The 17,012-nt window shown below is 36.4% G+C and overlaps 1 protein-coding gene across 4 annotated transcripts in view; it reads right to left on the reverse strand.

Moving 5' to 3' along the window:
• Positions 1-17,012, reverse strand: part of Kifap3 (kinesin associated protein 3) — a 133,598-nt gene that overhangs the window by 27,558 nt on the left and 89,028 nt on the right. For 3 of the 4 annotated variants that reach the window (XM_036202184.1, XM_036202186.1, XM_036202185.1), the window contains exons 18-19: positions 10,012-10,201; positions 6,915-7,014 (exon numbers count right to left, since the gene is read on the reverse strand). In XM_036202184.1, the coding sequence (XP_036058077.1) occupies positions 6,915-7,014; positions 10,012-10,201 (290 nt within the window). Of the gene's footprint in view, positions 1-2,131; positions 2,138-6,914; positions 7,015-10,011; positions 10,202-17,012 lie in introns of all 4 variants that reach the window. The other variant, XM_036202187.1, reaches the window with a different exon arrangement.

A 17,012-nucleotide genomic window follows, 5' to 3' on the forward strand; every position in this document is an offset into this window, starting at 1 on the left:
CCTTTTAAAACCACTCTCAACTTCCCCAAACAGGTCACTGGTGATTAATGGATCTCTTTGTCATCTGGATGCAGTAACTGTGGAAATGAAGGCTGCTGCTTAAGGGCTTCAGTATTTATTACCAGTTCCAGTCTGGTTCCCTAAAAATCTCCGGACCTTAACTTCCTTTTTGATTCTTTGCCCTCTCTGCCTCACATACATGATTTTGATCAAATGTGATACATGAAATCATGAAGATTAAAGAAATGCATGGTATTTGCTTTGGTGTACTTAGATTTAGATTTTTAAGAAAGTCTTAAACAGTTTATTCTTTGAAAAACTTAAAGGCTGCCAGGAATATTTTTTCTTGAAAAATGCAACTGGTAACATCCAGGAAGAAAAATAAAATTCACATAAGGATTATCTTACGTCACGAGTCTCACAATGCACAAAGTCTTTCTTTGCACTGATTTGATCTACACAATGTTACTGTTGCTCATGCTTGGCAGTTTTTACATCCCACAAATTGAAAATAGAATGACCACATCACTATCTTAGTAGGCATGACTTCCTCTGTCATACAGCTTATGAATGGTTTTATTAATTTCAAGACATTCTATGGCATATTTCTAACCCCTTAATACAAAACTAGAAAGATCTTAAAATTATTTCTCTGAGTTAGGCCCAGACAGCTTTTATTACTGGGCTTGAGACAGGTTATTACATAGTTAAAAATGTTATTTGGATAAATGAATACCTATTTATAGTTAATTTATAATGTCTTATGAAAGTTTTCATAGATCTGGATATTTTCAGGTAGAAACATTTTTCATGTCTAAAACAGAGCAATTTTTAAAGTAAATGGGATAATATCCTACTACTCAATCTTGCTGTTATATTCCTAAAATACATACATAAGAAAGAGATTGCTTTTTAAAAACTATTTTCTAATTTGCATGTATGGGTGTTTTACCTAGGTTTGTGTACCGTGTGTGTGCCTTTTCTGGAAAAGGGCATCAAATCCTTTGGAATTGGAGGTACAGATGGTTTTGAGGCAACATGTGGGTGCTGGAATTGAATCTCGGGTCCTCTGAAAGATCAGGTGGTGCTCTTAACTGCTCAGCCATCTATCCAGCCCTTCTTTTATATTTCTTTTAATCAAGACTTAAAAACTCTATTTAAACATAGAAGCAATTCTTTGTAAACATGCCTGCAAACATCTAGAACTAAGAACAAGTTAGTAGGGACCAAAGCATACATCCATATTAAGAACTCAGTGTATGTAAGAGGTTTAACAGTGCATTAAATATACAGGATATTGAATGTTTTATTTTTAAAAGATTATATATTGTTTGATAATGGCCTTGCCTCAAACCTAATAAACTAGGTTTTTGATGGAGAATAAAGGTTGCCTTATAGTGAAAGAAGTAAATCTAATTTGAATAATAGAATCCTAGTCTTAGGAAAAATGATGCATGAAAAATTAGGGGGCTGGTAAGATGGCTCAGTGTAGTAGGATGTGACCTGGCAAGGCTGACAGCCCGAGCCTGACACCTGGAGTCATAATGAAGAGAGAACTGATTCCTGCGAGTTGTCCTCTGGTCTCCACATGCATGCTGTGGCATGTACTTTTATTCAATAAATATGTACGTGCAAATTATACTTAACATTACTATCTTTTGTTTAGAGAAATAATTTGTTACTCCTATTCGTTATGATCTTGCAACTACGACTTCAGCTGTTATTTAATGGTTCACAAAACAAAGAGTCTACAGTGAAAGGCATACGTGTATAGTACGTAAGTTTACTCACAAAACAAATAACAGTAAACTACTCCAAGAAAGGAAACAAAAAGGTTGTAACTAACACACAGAGAAAATGAAGGCATATGAGGTAGAGAACAGGTCATGTGCAAGTCCAGCTCCCTCTGACCTCAGTGAGATGGTCAGCGACTGACATCACTCTTCCAACCACAAAGAATGTCAGGCTCTCTGAAAAATATTTTTCAAAGCCCCAAGGAAACTTAAGCAGACTCTGCAGTTCTTTTCCAGTTTATGAAAATTGGATTCCTATAAAAGGAAAATGGACCATTTTTACTGCAACAAAAGCTGATTTGTAAAAGCTGGAAGCAGTTTAAGAATACTCTCAACACGAGGTTCTTGTTAGTCCCCAAAAGTAAGAGTTATAAGAAAAAAAGCTCCAAAAATATGGCATGAATACGTGGTACGTAACAGGGGAAAACCCACCTCGCCTTGCTCCCATTATCTTTAATTAGCTTCAGTACCAAGTCCCACTTCACCCCCAACACCAGTTCAGACTTGGGAGATTTGCATTTGACACTGTGATTGGCAACTCCACAGCTAATGCCTGGAGCCCTAATGCATTTTACATTAGCTCTAAATGTCGGGAAGTCCTGGCGCCAAGAGGTTCAAACCAATAGTGACACATGTCTAAAGCCAAGGATTTGCTGTCCAACTGCCAGTATCTATTTTATCAAACGTCCAGTCTCTCTTGTAGAATGAGATAGATGAGTTTAACAGCTTTCACTGTTTCCAATTAAACTGCCTCACCATATTACAAAGAGGCTGGCACTCAGACTATGAAGCACCTTTGACTTGGACTTTAGGAAAAACAACAATATAGATTAGGTTTTAACACTTCTTTCAATTTGGCTTAGTTTCTCAGATTTTAATACATATATGTTTACTTACTAAACATTATTTGAGGAAAAAAGAAACATCTTTCTTTGAACAATCAAAATAATATATGCCATACAAATTAGAAATTTATTCTTTACCTAGCAGTCACATGGGATCAACTACTTTACAGAAGTCTACTCTAAAGAACTGTTCTGATGGCAAAGCCTGAAAAGCTACGGAAGGTGACTGGGAGGTGGCACTTCCCACTGCTGTAATCTGTCTCATGCACTGCCCTACGTACCATTGGCAGTCATTAAAAACAACGCTGGTGACACATTTTTACCTTTTATACCTTCATCTTTTATCATTCTTTCCCTGGATAACTTTGCTAGGCCTATTTATGAAAACAATGATAAAGAAGCAGGGAAGAATTGTGAGTCCTCTGGGTATTTCCCTGACTAGGGGGAAGCTTCACAGAAGCAACACTCGCCCCTTTGAAAGGTTTTTAGAGGCTCAGGGTTATCAGGGCTTAAATCCAATGAGGACAATATTTGTTCACGGTCAAAGTTCTTTTCAGTTCCAGGAGAGTTGAAAGTAAGAATGTCCAACAATTTCAGGTTAGTGAATGGGTCATTTATTGTAATATATTCTTATTTAAAATCAGTTAATAAAATGGAAAATTTCATAATCAGCACTTAATGAGTTTTTAAGTTTACCCACTGGTTATCAGAGACTGAAAGCTAAGCAGTAGTTTAGGATTTCAGCTCAGGAACATTACACACCAAGATCACCGTAGCAAAATACATAGCAATTTAATATGACTAAATATTTCTAGAATTAAAATAAATACAACTAACTAAAGACCCATGGTTTGCTATTATCAAAGGAGAACATAGATATATTCAAAAGAGAATCCTATCTTGGAGGAGTTGTAGGGAGGAAGAGTGTGGTGAATACAGTCAAAACACAATTCATGTATCTATGAAATTTCCAAAGAATAGATAATTATTACTAAAAAAGAATCTTAAATAGGTAAAAATATTTGAATAAGTGAAAAAGTAAATTATTCCAGAATAAAACGTATTTAACTAAGAATTTTTTCAGAATAACCCCAACAGAATGTGTGAAGATCCATGGCAAGTCCTCTGCTCTCCTGGACACTGTCTCTCCACTGATAAAATGAGCAGCCCTTTCATCTGATTTACTAGCTAGAAGAAACCCAAAGAAGTCAACAGTAAATTATTTCTTCTGGAAATAAAAAAGTGATATGCTTATAGGATTTGAAGCTTGTAAAGTTATAAAAGATGATATAAAAGACAACTTTTCTTCGGGAAAGTTCATTTTTAAAGGATAAACAATTCTGAAATCAAGATAATTACAGTAAGTATATAACTCTTTTGATTATAAGGAGCCTTCAGTTCCTTTTCAAGGGTAAAGCACTTAAGCAGCTTTTTTAAGTCATAAAATAATGTATCATAGTAATTTTCAATAAAGAAGTCCTATATTGATTTTCCCAGTCATTAAAATTTAAAAGAAGTAAAAAGCAAAATATTGAAATCTCTAAATATTAAACTTTATCATTAAGTATCTCTCAAAACAGCTATGTTCTTTTATAAAACTATCATTAAAAGATAGACTTTGTTGAATTGATCTCAAGATTTATAGACTTGTATATTCAATTATTTTTATATTGGAATTTTTGAGGCAAGATCTCTCCATATGACCTCAACTGGCCTAGGAGCTTTTTGCCTTATGTTTCTAAGAGCTAAGGTCATAGGGAATGTCCCATACTCCTGACTATATATTCAATATTAATCAAAATGTTTAATTTATTTAAAGTCATAAAATTACATAAAAAGGAAAACAAGACTTAGTTAAGAAAGTAAGGCAAAATTAGTAGCAGTTTGCTTTATTTAGATTGGCACCATATATAGGATGATATTTACCATGAAACATAAGGGGAGGAATAATTACAATGGCAGAACAATTAGGTTTATAATTGACATAAGCAATTTTTTGCTATAAATATTGAGATTGTACGCCCAAATCATCTTTCTTCATTTTCGGTTTTATGGAAAACATTTGCACCGTGAAATTGTTACATGATAGTTATAAATAATTAAATAGTCTGTACTTAAATACTTATAACTGGAATGTCAGATACCTCAGAAATAATCAAAAGTCAAGAGTTTGTTTTAGTTTTTAGCCATGGTTAGCTTTATGTCTTGAGGCAAGGGATTTCTCATTATGTCAATCCAGTACACTGACAAAATTATTTCTCATGTTGTCACTGAGAAGCCACTACAGAACACCAGATCACATTTCATGAGGATGCCACTTAAATAAGAGGCAGTAAATGTAAATACAATTTAAAGAAAGCTTTGCTTGCATTTATGTAGAAAGGTAGTATTTCCATGCAGGGTAGCCATGCATATTAGGTCACCTCACTGGTTACTTCAATTAGCTATGGTTTTGTTTCTTTATCTATAAAATGAATACAATTCTTGCTTTAAAAATTGAGAGTGTAGCCAGGTGTTGGTGGCACACGCCTTTAATCCCAGCACTTGGGAGGCAGAGGTAGAGGCAGGTGGATCTTTGTGAGTTCGAGGCCAGCCTGTAATACAATTATAGTTGTATTACAAAGTTCATTTCAACAGACCACTGAGAGTTACAACACATTGGTCAGGGGAAGAGAGATGAATGTATCACTTAAATAGATTTGGCCTTTGGTATTGGCTACCCTCCACAACTTCAAAGTAAGACGGTGTTATTGAAATACCACTTACTTATGTCATTGAACACGGAGAAATTGAGCCATTGCCCAACTAGACACTTCCTTCCTATTGATTCCTGTAGTGTTCATGGTGCTGGTAGGTACTCTGCAGCCTACTGGGGTGGGGAGGGGAAGTAATCTTCAATACCACCTAGCTACTAACACTGCAACCTACAATAGCAACCTTTCTACAAATCATACTGGTATAATAGAGGCACAAGTGTTAGGGGAATGACTGCCATTTTTGATTAGATTTGAAGAGCATTCATGAGATGGAACCCAATACCTGATGCTGATAAAGTGGTCAAGAACTTGAGAACATGTTACTCATGGGCCCTAGGAGAAAACCTACTATTATTATGCTAAAGAAATATAATGATAAAATGACTCCTAATGATATAGATTAGTACATCATTCAACCCTTTCAGAGAAACTCCTTTCAACACATGGTAATTAACACAGAAACTCACAAATGGGCAGTGTACAGAGCACTTCACCCTAAATGGAAAGTATTTATTAACCTTCACCTCTTAAGGCTCAGGGATCTTCTTGGAAGAAGAGGCAGAAAGATTCGAAGAGCCATAGATGGTGGATGGCTCCAAGGAAGCAAGCATCTTACAGATACAACAGGGCTGATGCACATATGAACTCACAGAAACTGGGGCAGCATGTAAAAGACCTGCACAGGTTCACAGCAGGCACACCCCAGCACTGTAAGGGGGAAGGGACACCAAGTCCCACCTTTAATCAAGAAGCTACTTTCAGTTAACATCTGCTGGGGAAGGGGGAATTTCAGTTGACTATCTCAGTGTGAAATGTCTACAGTCAACAGACTTAGTCTACACTAAGCTGAATGAAAGCTTAGTGATGGCATAAAGAGAAAAAGGTTGTCTACACACTTGACAACAGTTTAAAAAATCTGTAAAAACATTAGTAATGAAGCTGCACATTTGCTGTAGAGAACATTACAACTGTAAAACAATGCTGGCTTATGAAATACTATTTTCCTTATGTATTTTACATACTGCTAATCCTGTGGTTATAAGTCTTCTTTCTACTGTACTGTTGGGTGGTGGTGGCAACATGCCTTTAATCCCAGCACCCAGGTGGCAGAGGCAGGTGGATCTCTATCAGTTCAAGGCCAACCTGGTCTACAAGTTCCAGGATAGCCAGGGAATAGAGAAACCCTGTCTTGATAAGCAAAACAACAACAACAACAAAATCTTCCACTAATTGAAACAGAACTTCCATCAGACTGGTCTATGAGTGTTAAACTATATGCTGTGTGCTCTCATATTTTGTTTTGGACACACCAGGAAACATCTGTGTTTGTTAGTTTGAAAACTATTATCTATTTCAAAGGATAGTGTATATTTTCCAAAGCAATGAAGCATTATTTTTAATAAATTAACTACACTTTCCTGGACAGATGGAAGGTTTTTACCCTCCTCTTACGGACAAATTGAAGCTCTTCAAAACAAGGGAGATGCCATGCCTGAGTTCTCTCTTGGAACATTGCTTACCTGGCAGGAAATGAGTGCTGCCCAACCATATCTCCATTCTGAAGGTGAAAATCATTGAAAAAATCTGGACTTATGGCTCCTTCAGCGGCAATCAGTCCATCTAGAAAGAGTAAAAGCAGTAACTAGTGAAACACGTTCACAGGGAATAAAATAGAAATTACCTTACTGAGCAGCACATAGAAACCTATTTATTTGGTCTAGAAAGAAAATGTCAGAATGACATGTGGTGGCTGCCCCTGGAGTATGCAAAGTAGGCAATACATACATAAGTGGTCACAACATTTTATCATAATAATACAGCAATCACTGAGTCCCTACTGTGTGTTAGGTAATACCAGTGCAGACATGAATGAGGCAGACTGCCCTCAAGGGACTTATAGTATTGTGGGTAAGAAAAGACAGAAAAAGATAAAGGCATTAGGTGTGGTAGTCAGGGGGTCCAGGCTTAGGAAAGGTCAGGAATAAAGGTAGAGGAGGCATGGAACACCACAATACTTCAGCATGTTTCCCATTTTATACCCAGATAGCTTCATTTATATAGCACAATTTGGGAATACATCAAAAATAATTTGTGGATAAAAAACACTTGACAATTTAAATGGCAAACATTAAAACACACATACAAATGTATTAAGTGTTTAAATAAAAATGATTTTCACATCCTGTGATTTTAAGTGGGTAAGCTACATAAAATGTAAATACTTTTTGATGACTTGGTCTTTATTAGGTATTAAGATTATATATCAGATTATCAGACATATTTGATCCTTTAAAGAGCTCTACACTGCTATTTGTTTGAGAGCTCTGTTTTTGCTTATAAACATTTGTTCTTTTAAATCTAAGTCTGTTAGTATTTTGAAAAAATAATTAAGAGTTGTATTACTTTCTCAGTTGCCCTAGGACTCTAAATAATCTGCTATTTGTAGGATTATGTAGAGGAATAACAACCATCTGGGAATAAGAGATCTGTGTTATGGCTTTAGGCTGCCCTAAACCTAGAACAAACTCTTAGTATATGCCTTGGGATTAACTATTTGCAAGGCTCTGAGGACTTTGTGACTCTCCTATGCAAGATTACTGAATGTAGAAATATTGGCCAGGTTATTGGCCAGACTAATGAAAAATATGGCAAACAACTGGCATATTATTTAGTTACCAAATGATTATTTCCTATATAACACTTGCATAATAACAGTGTCATCAATTTTGTGAAAATATACACAAATACAACAAATGATTTCCTTACAAAAGATTTTCTCTTTGGATACAACAAAATAATTTATTTATAAATAATACACAACAGTAAATATATGTGTCATGGAGTATTAACACAATAAAATATAGGAATTACTGTTTATAGGGGTTAGAATATCTTACTTGGGGAGAGGAAGAATTAAAGGTATAACGGATTTGAGTCTTCAAGTATCAGTAGGACTTAAATGACAACATTTGTTTGAGGGGGACAGCAATATGGCTCAATGGGTAAAGGCACTTGCTGCAAGGCTGATGACCTGAGTTAGATCTCAGTAATGCATATGGTGAAAGAGAACCAACTCTGGCAAGTTGTTCTTTGGCTTCTATACACATGCCATGACATACAAATAAATAAATGTACAAAAGTTGTTTGACACAAAGGTGTATTCAAGGGCGATCCAACATGTACTCTGCAGCCATTTTATTTATTTGCATATTGTCTGTCTCCCCACCCTTCCTAGAATGCTTGCTCTAGAAGGGCAAAGACCCTGCCTTGTTCACTGACATATCATTAGCACCTAGTAACTCTATTGTTAGCCTCTCAAAGTATTTGATTGAGAACAATGTCTCACTTCTTCTTTGTGCTGCCAAGATGTCAACAGCTCTCCTACACCATGCCCTCCCCACCATGAAAGACCTCTGAAACTGTGGGCCAAAATAACCTCTTCCTCCACTGGAAACAAAACAAAATAAGTATATTCAAAATTGCTCAAATGGTAAATTTAATTAATATAGTTAGCAAAAGAGCAAGCATAGTGTTTTGTATTTTTGCTCAATTTTCCACACTAGTAACTTGGCATAAATCATATTTTAATGGCTTTATTATTTAACTATTGAATTGCTAGTGTATAAATGTGAAATATTCCTTTACACTGTATGAATATATGTTCCTGTGGTTGGTTTAATAAAGAAGCTGACTGGCCAATAGCTGGACAGGTGGAGGCTAGGCAGGATTTGCAGATAAGAAGAGAGAGTGAAGAAGAGAAGGAATCTCAGTGTTGTAAGCCAGACATGGAAAAAGCAACATGGGAAGTTCATACATAATGTAAACGAGGCTCAGGGCAGCACACAGATTAATAGAAATGAGTTAATTTAAGCTGTAAGAGCTGGCTGGAGATAAGCCTAAGCTATTGGCTGAGCATTTATAATTAATAAATCTCTGTGTGGTTATTTGGAGAGCAGCTGGCGAGACAGAAAACTCTGCCTACATATACAACGGATATTAATCTTACTCTGTAGACCAGGCTGGCCTCAAACTCAGAGATCTGCCTGCTTTTGCCTCCTGAGTGCTGGGATGTGTGCACCTCTATTGCCTGCTTAGACTATTATCTTGAAAATATTAGCAGGGTTTAGAAGGGAAAGCTCTAAATCTTCAATAACCACCAAATATAATCCAACAGTTTAGAATTAAAACAAAACCCTGGTAACATCAAATTGCTTAGATTAAATGAGAAAACAAAATAAAAATAAGTTATATTTTATGTATACACACACACACATATAAGATGTAGAACATAAAATAATGTGTGTCACTTTGTTAAGTAGAAGTCAGAAATTGTGAAGATGTTTAACTTACACATCCTAGAAAGTAGGAAACTTCTAATAGTCATTAACTATCCTGGCTACACATACTTTAAATAGAGATCACACCAAAAACTAACTTGGAAAAAAAGTTACTAGTTTTGTTTGGTATGTGTAGTCACTATTACCTGAAATTATTAAAGACTGCTTAGGTACTAAAAGTGTGCTTATGAAGTTTGGGAGCACGCTTGACTGCCAGATGAAAGTTCCTTTTTCTAGCACACAAATGAAGCATGTGTTTTTGTTTTGGTTATCACCTTACCTGAGCTATAGAAAAGGTCAGGCCTTTCAAGAATGTCCCCTTCATGGATATAAGGCTCAATTCGGTCATCACCATACAAGTACTGCTCACTCTCATCCATCTGACGACTCTCTACCATCTCCAACCACTGAGAGTTATGCCAGCGAAACTTTTCACTCTGAATTTTCTTTGCCCATTCTTCATCATATTCCTATTACACACAAATAGCAAGTGTTACTATATAAGTTTACTTGCTTGCTGCTCAGAAATATTTTGCTATGACATAAGAATTTTGAGGACCTTCATCTTCAGAGGCCAGGCGGTGGTGGCGGTGCATGCCTTTAATCCCAGCACTGTGGAGGCAGAGCCAGGGGGATCTCTGTGAGTTTGAGGCCAGTCTGGACTACCAAGTAAGTTCCAGGAAAAGGTGCAAAGCTACACAGAGAAACTCTGTCTCGAAAAACCAAAAACCAAAAAAATTAAAAAAATAAAATGAAATCCTTTTCAGAACTGTGTTTCAGCCATAAAGAACAACTACCCCTCTGCCAAACAAGTCATTACCAATCACGAGTGAAAAGGACAAAGGCTACAAGTCTAGATTTCACAAATTCTGATTTAAGTGTTTCCTAACTCAGCCAGAACTTAGGTGAAAAAGCTAACTGTATTTCCAGTGAGGTCTGTGGCCATGGTCATTCATGGCCAGCATGACAGGTGACCAGCATGACCTCAGTCAGATAACTCCAAGGGGAGGAAAACACCATTAAAATACTATTTTTAACTCACAACAAGGTTTACTCTAGAAAATAAACACCACAGTTGAACTTAATTTCATTCTAACCATAAACTTAGTTATAATTCTTTAATGTTCATCTTGTTTTGATCATGAATTTCTGAGAAATGACTATGTTCTATTCACTGGCAGATATCTATAATACTTGATGCAGAGAAAATTCCTGGAGAAAAGATAGGAAAGACAAACAGGTAAATGGTAAGAAGTTATGGAAGAACTTTATATCTATGTTTGTCTCAAATGTTGCAGCCTTTTCACTTTAAATTAATTATTTTTTTTTTACTGAGATATGCATTTCTGGGGTGGTATTGGTATTTTGATATAGTCATGTATTCTATAAATCTTAGATAAGGTTACACATATTTATCTCTTCAAACACTTCTTTTTCTTTTTCTTTTATTTTTTGGTTCTGGGTCCTGGGGTATACTATGTAGGTCAAATTATCTTTGAACTTGTGGGAATTTTCCTATATACACATCCTGGGTTGTAGAGTTACAGGTATAAGCCAACATGTGTGACTCACTTATCACTTCATTATGGCAAAAATATTTGCCTACCTTTCTTCTAGCTTTTTTTAAACTGTACAGAACATTGTAGTTATATGGTCATTCTACCATGCAATAACACACCAGAATCTCCTGTTGTATACTAACTCAATACCCAGCATTCACACCTTTTCTGAACTTTCTAAATCCTATATACCATTCTAATTTCAAGCTCTATAAGGTAAAAATTTAAATTGCACATTGGTGAGATCATGTTCTGTGCCTCGTAACTCATGTTATCACAGGACTATCCAGGTTTTTCCATAGTTTCCTTTTCAATGTCTGAATAGCATGCTGTGTTTGTACTATGCTTTTTGTCTACTCATTAGCTGATAGGCAGTTCGGATGTTTCCATAAGTTGGTTATCATCTTGACTATGCCTTACAGAACTAACTTCATTTCTTTTGGATCTTACTTGCTAGTGAGACTGTAGGATAACATGATAAATCTATTTTAAGGGTTTTGAAGCTATGTATTATAAATGGGCAGGAAAATAAGAACCAAGATGGTGCTCAAAAAAAAAAAAAAAAGGCTTGAAGCATTTCTCATCTTCTTCCATCGCTTCTGCCTTCCTCTGTCTTAGTTTCCAATACATTTGGATAAAACTCATTAAATAGCTTGGGGTGTCCTGCAACGGCGTTGTCATTCTGGCCATGAGAAGAGGTGAACCAAGGAAACACTAGATCAAAGCCACTGCAATTTTCACCCCAAGATGAAGTACAAAATCACCATCATGGAATATAAGAATAAATCTGAAAATTTATAGTAAATATAATACCATAATATTCTGATTAAAGTTGACTTACTCAATTTTGAGTTTCATATTGTCAGTTAATCTCTTGGAAGTGTCAGATGTCAGACTGGGTGTTTTATATTGTACATTTTGGAAAATATATTGTAGTGGATAGCCATCCCAGCATTGGCCTGGAAGTTCCAACCCCCATTGAGGCTTTAGTAATAATCACGCCCACAAGGCGGGGCAGAGGAGGGAGCAGAAGACCAAGGATGAGGAGGGAGGTCGCTCTCTTGGTTCAGGACGCTGGACGCTGGAGGTAGACCGAGCAGAGTTCTCCAGAGAACACCGCCGGACTGCGCTATATCTTTGCCAGACCCTGTAACCTACCCCTTCATTTGTAAGTTACCCCACAAAATAAACCTCCCTTTCGGACTGCCTCCAGCGTCCAGCGTCCTGAACCAAGAGAGCGACCTCCTCCTCATCCTCCGTCTTCCGCTCCCTCCTCTGCCCCGCCTTGTGGGCTCGATCATTACTGAAGCCTCAATGGGGGTTGGAACTTCCAGGCCAATGCTGGGTTGGCTATCCACTACAATATATAATATTTGCTTTCTACTGAGGGTGGTGAAGACTAATTTTGACTTCAGTACTGCTAATGGCAATCAAATTATTAGGCTTTCTTTGTTTCTTTTAAAAAAGTTTTTGACCTATTTTTTATGTAGGTGAGTGGCTTGCCTGCATGTATGTTTGTGTACCACATGTGAGCCTTGGAGGTCAAAAAATGGTATCAGATCCCTTGGAATTGGAGTTACGATCGGTTGTGAGCCATCATGTGGGTGCTGGGAATCAAACCCTGGTCCTGGGCAAGAGCAGCCAGTGCTCTTAACCACTGAGCCATTTTTCCAGCCCCTTTCCTCCTTTTCTAACAGATATCTATTAACAATTGTAATAGTGTCAATTTGTTTCCTAATGTAATTTATATAAAATTTAGTTATTCATAAACATTCTATTTAATTTTTAAAATAATAAACATTTATTATTCAACTGATAGAACTTCAATATTGCCTGAAAGTGATCTTTACCCCCTGTTATATCTACAATGAAACCTGTACTTAGATATCAACAATAATCTATGCTTCTGTTGGTATTAACAATATGGTCACAATGACTAGAAATTATAGCAATTTATGTACTCATCTAGTCATTGATTACCTAGACTGTCTTGATAAGTGAAAGGATACATGAAAAATAGAAATCTTAAATTTAGAACGCTTAGTACATGTCAGACCCTACTGTTAAGTGACTTGAGTGACAGCATCTTGAAATAGGTACTACAATTATTCCTGTTCTACACATGCAAAAGACAAGACCCAGAACACTGTGGTAATACGCCTTGTTTTATAGCTGGTGAGGGCTATTGCAGAGCTGCAGCCTTCTTGGAATGTAGAGAAGTACTTAAGAAGGATACACAGACATCTGTCAAGGCTGCTGTGTAGTGAAGTCAGTTTTGAAGAGAATATAATAACTGCTAAGATTTTGTGAATGAGTTGAATTGTTAACTAAGTAATGTTAAGTCTGGAAAGTACATTATATCATATTGTATTCTTAATTATGGTCTTTCTGATACAGCTATACTTGAGAGAATACTGGGGAGGCAACATAAAGATAAAATGCACAGATAAGTAGTACTGGTTACAGATTTGGAGAACAAGTTGAACTTGTTCTCCAAAAATTCAACAAAGAACTCAGCGATAGCTAGTTATACAGCACAGGTACTATGGACAGACTCTATGTCATTTAGCCAAAGTACCAATGGCCTTGAACCTGTTTAAAATGTACATGATATCAAGAGGAAACTGTTTAGTTCTATCAGTCTTTCTGTTCTGTGCTGAGTTAAACTTATTTGCAAAAAGATAATATATTAGAAGGGACAGATGATTTACAAAGTTCTAATTACATATCACTAGAGAAAGGGTGACTTGGCTTTTCTTTTTTTCCTAAAAGAAGCATTAGTCACAAGTCATTCACAATCCAAGAATACATCTTATAATACCAGAAATTCTATTAATTCCACATGAAATACCAGAACTAAGTGTTACTGATTTTTTTTTTTATAAGTAAGTGGCATCCTTAAAAAAAAACAAAACATAGTTGATTAATAACTTATTTCATTTGGCAAAAAAACCTAAAACTAACCTTTAGTTTTATTTAAAAAAACTAAAAAATCTGATTGAATTATTTGAACAAAGAGATATTCAAGGGAAACATACAAATGGTTGTTTTATTAGAATTTAAGTTTCAAGCACATGAGTTGAGTTGTTGGTGTAAAAGTAGTAGTTGAAATTCAGTCATGACCCAGGGAATATGAAACTGGGCTGAGCCACGCCACAAGAAGCAACTGGCCTCCTAATAGTACCTGTGAAATGCACAGACATAGGTAAAAGGTACACCCCCAATATAGCCATAATTGTAGTTAGCACAGTTACACTCTGAATAAATAAAAATCTTATTCAGTTATTATCTCATACCATTTTATATTTTATATTTTATTATCCTAACTCAATAAAGAATACATCTGGGCTGGCAAGATGGCTCAAAAGGTGAAGGCATTTGCATCCATGCTGGATGACTCAAGTACAATCACCAGAATCCACACAGTGGGTTATCCTCTCACTTCTATGTGTACTGTGATGCATGTACACACACACACACACACACACACACACACACACACACACACACTCCATGTGCTCACTAAATATTCAAAGTTAAACATTAAAAATATATCTAATAAATGTATAGGCAGATGACTCATCACAATGAGCCCCAAACCTTCAGCTTTCTTTTTACCCTATGTACTCTTTGGTTTTCGAGACAGGGTTTCTCTGTGTAGTTTTGGTGCCTGTCCTGGATCTCGCTCTGGAGACCAGGCTGGACCCGAACTCACAGAGATCCGCCTGGCTCTGCCTCCCAAGTGCTGGGATTAAAGGCGTGCGCCACCACCCCCCGGAACTACCCTATGTACTCTTAATGGTATAAGTGTGTGTGTGTTTTTTTCTGTCTGTCTTCATGTTTACATGTATGGGTACATGTGTGTGTATGTGCATATGGAGGGTCAGCCTGAGTGTTGTTCCTCATGTATCTACCTTGTTTTTGGAGACATGGTCACTCACTGGCCTAGAACTCAATGAGCAGTCTAGGCTGGCTCACCAGTGAGGCGCAGGAACCCTCCTGTCCCTGCCTACCCAGTGGTGGAATTATAGGTGCCACTGCCCTGCTTTTTAAAAAGAGGATGTTAGATTTGAAATCAGGTCTTCATGCCATCTGAGTCACGCCCCCATCCTTCCTCCTCAACAGTGTAACAATTAATGAACTTGAACCTAAAATTTGAGTTGTTAAAAAGAAGAGTGACAAGATTATAAACAGAAACCAAAAATATCTATGAGTATTGATAGCTGACTTGAAATTCTTCTAATAAAATAATTGTTTTAATGCAGTGAGCATAGAATCTAACACCAAATACGACAAGGTCATGCCATGCATTCTTTTAAAATCTTCCCCTCCTCTTTTTTTTTTTTTTTTTTTAAGGATCAATTTATAACTGAATTGTCCTCTAGGCCTGATGCATGACAACATTAAAAGGCTAATATATATAGCAGCAATGACAGAATATACTGTTATTTTTATTAAAAATAAGCTTCTTTGGGCTGGTGAGAAGGCTCAATGAGCAAAAGGTGCTTGCCGTTAAGTCTGACAACCTGAGTTTGATCTTTGGGACCTACAGAGCAGGAGAAAACTGACCCCAGCAAGCTGTCCTCTGACCTCTCCAAACATGCTACACACATACATATAAAATAAAACTAAATTAAGATTATTCTGATTTCAAGTATATACTTACAGAAATGAAAATAGTTTTTGAGTCTCAGTCTGCACTCAAAAGAGGTCTAATCTCTAGACTAGTTTGATGACTGACATGTGTATTACTGCCCAAAGGGTCACAACAAAAACACTCTGGGGAAACAGGAAAAATTAAAAGGTAATAGGAGGGAAGTTACTCAATATTAAACTGTTATCACTTAGGAAATAGAAATTACACCTTACAAAAGCTTCAGCAATATTTACGGAATCCTGCTACTAAAAACACACTGCCCCATTCAGCACAGCCAGCATGAGAGGTGGCCTTGAGATTTAATAGATATGCATACTTCTCTGTTATAACAACATGTCATTAATTCAAAGGACAAGAAATCTTGATCAAGGTGATCAAGTTCTTAAAAGGTTCTCTTTTTAAAATCTAAATGAGTTAGAATATCACTTTTTGAAAATATTTTGATCTCACAATTATAAAAGTATTTTTTTGTTGAAACCTGCCATTACTAAAAACTACTCACAATATCTTTATGTAGATAAAGTTGCCTTAAATCACAGTGTGTGTGTGTGTGTGTGTGTGTGTGTGTGTGTGTGTGTGTGTGTTTTAATGGTTCTCTACATTTTAAGTTTATTCCCTTATTTATTCACTGTGGGCACACACTGAGTGCCATGCACTCATGGGGTCAGAGGACAACCCTGCTTCTGGCTCTCCTTCTATCATGTGGGGTCCTTGGATAAAGCTCAGGTCATCAAGCTTGGTGGCTTGTGTCTTTATGTGTAAGTCATTTACCACACATAGCTAATGTTGAAAATTATTGTCTTCTTAATTTAAAAGATAAGCATGACACATTTTACAGACACTGAATTTGTGTTATAGTTTCTTCTAATGAGTGATGACCTAACTTGTGTTTTCTAATATGTACAAAATAAAGTGTCTTAGAACTAAATGCCCATTTTGTAATATACCATTCACTTAAGTACTTTAAATCTATTCCTTGGTAATAAATATTAGCTAGAAAAAGGTTAGACAGGGTTGTTTTGCTACAGATTCTGACTGACTTCTGTTTCTGAAAAGCTTTATTAG

The sequence above is a fragment of the Onychomys torridus genome, chromosome 11 (genome assembly GCF_903995425.1).
Source record: "Onychomys torridus chromosome 11, mOncTor1.1, whole genome shotgun sequence".
In the NCBI taxonomy this organism is placed as follows: Eukaryota; Metazoa; Chordata; class Mammalia; order Rodentia; family Cricetidae; genus Onychomys; species Onychomys torridus.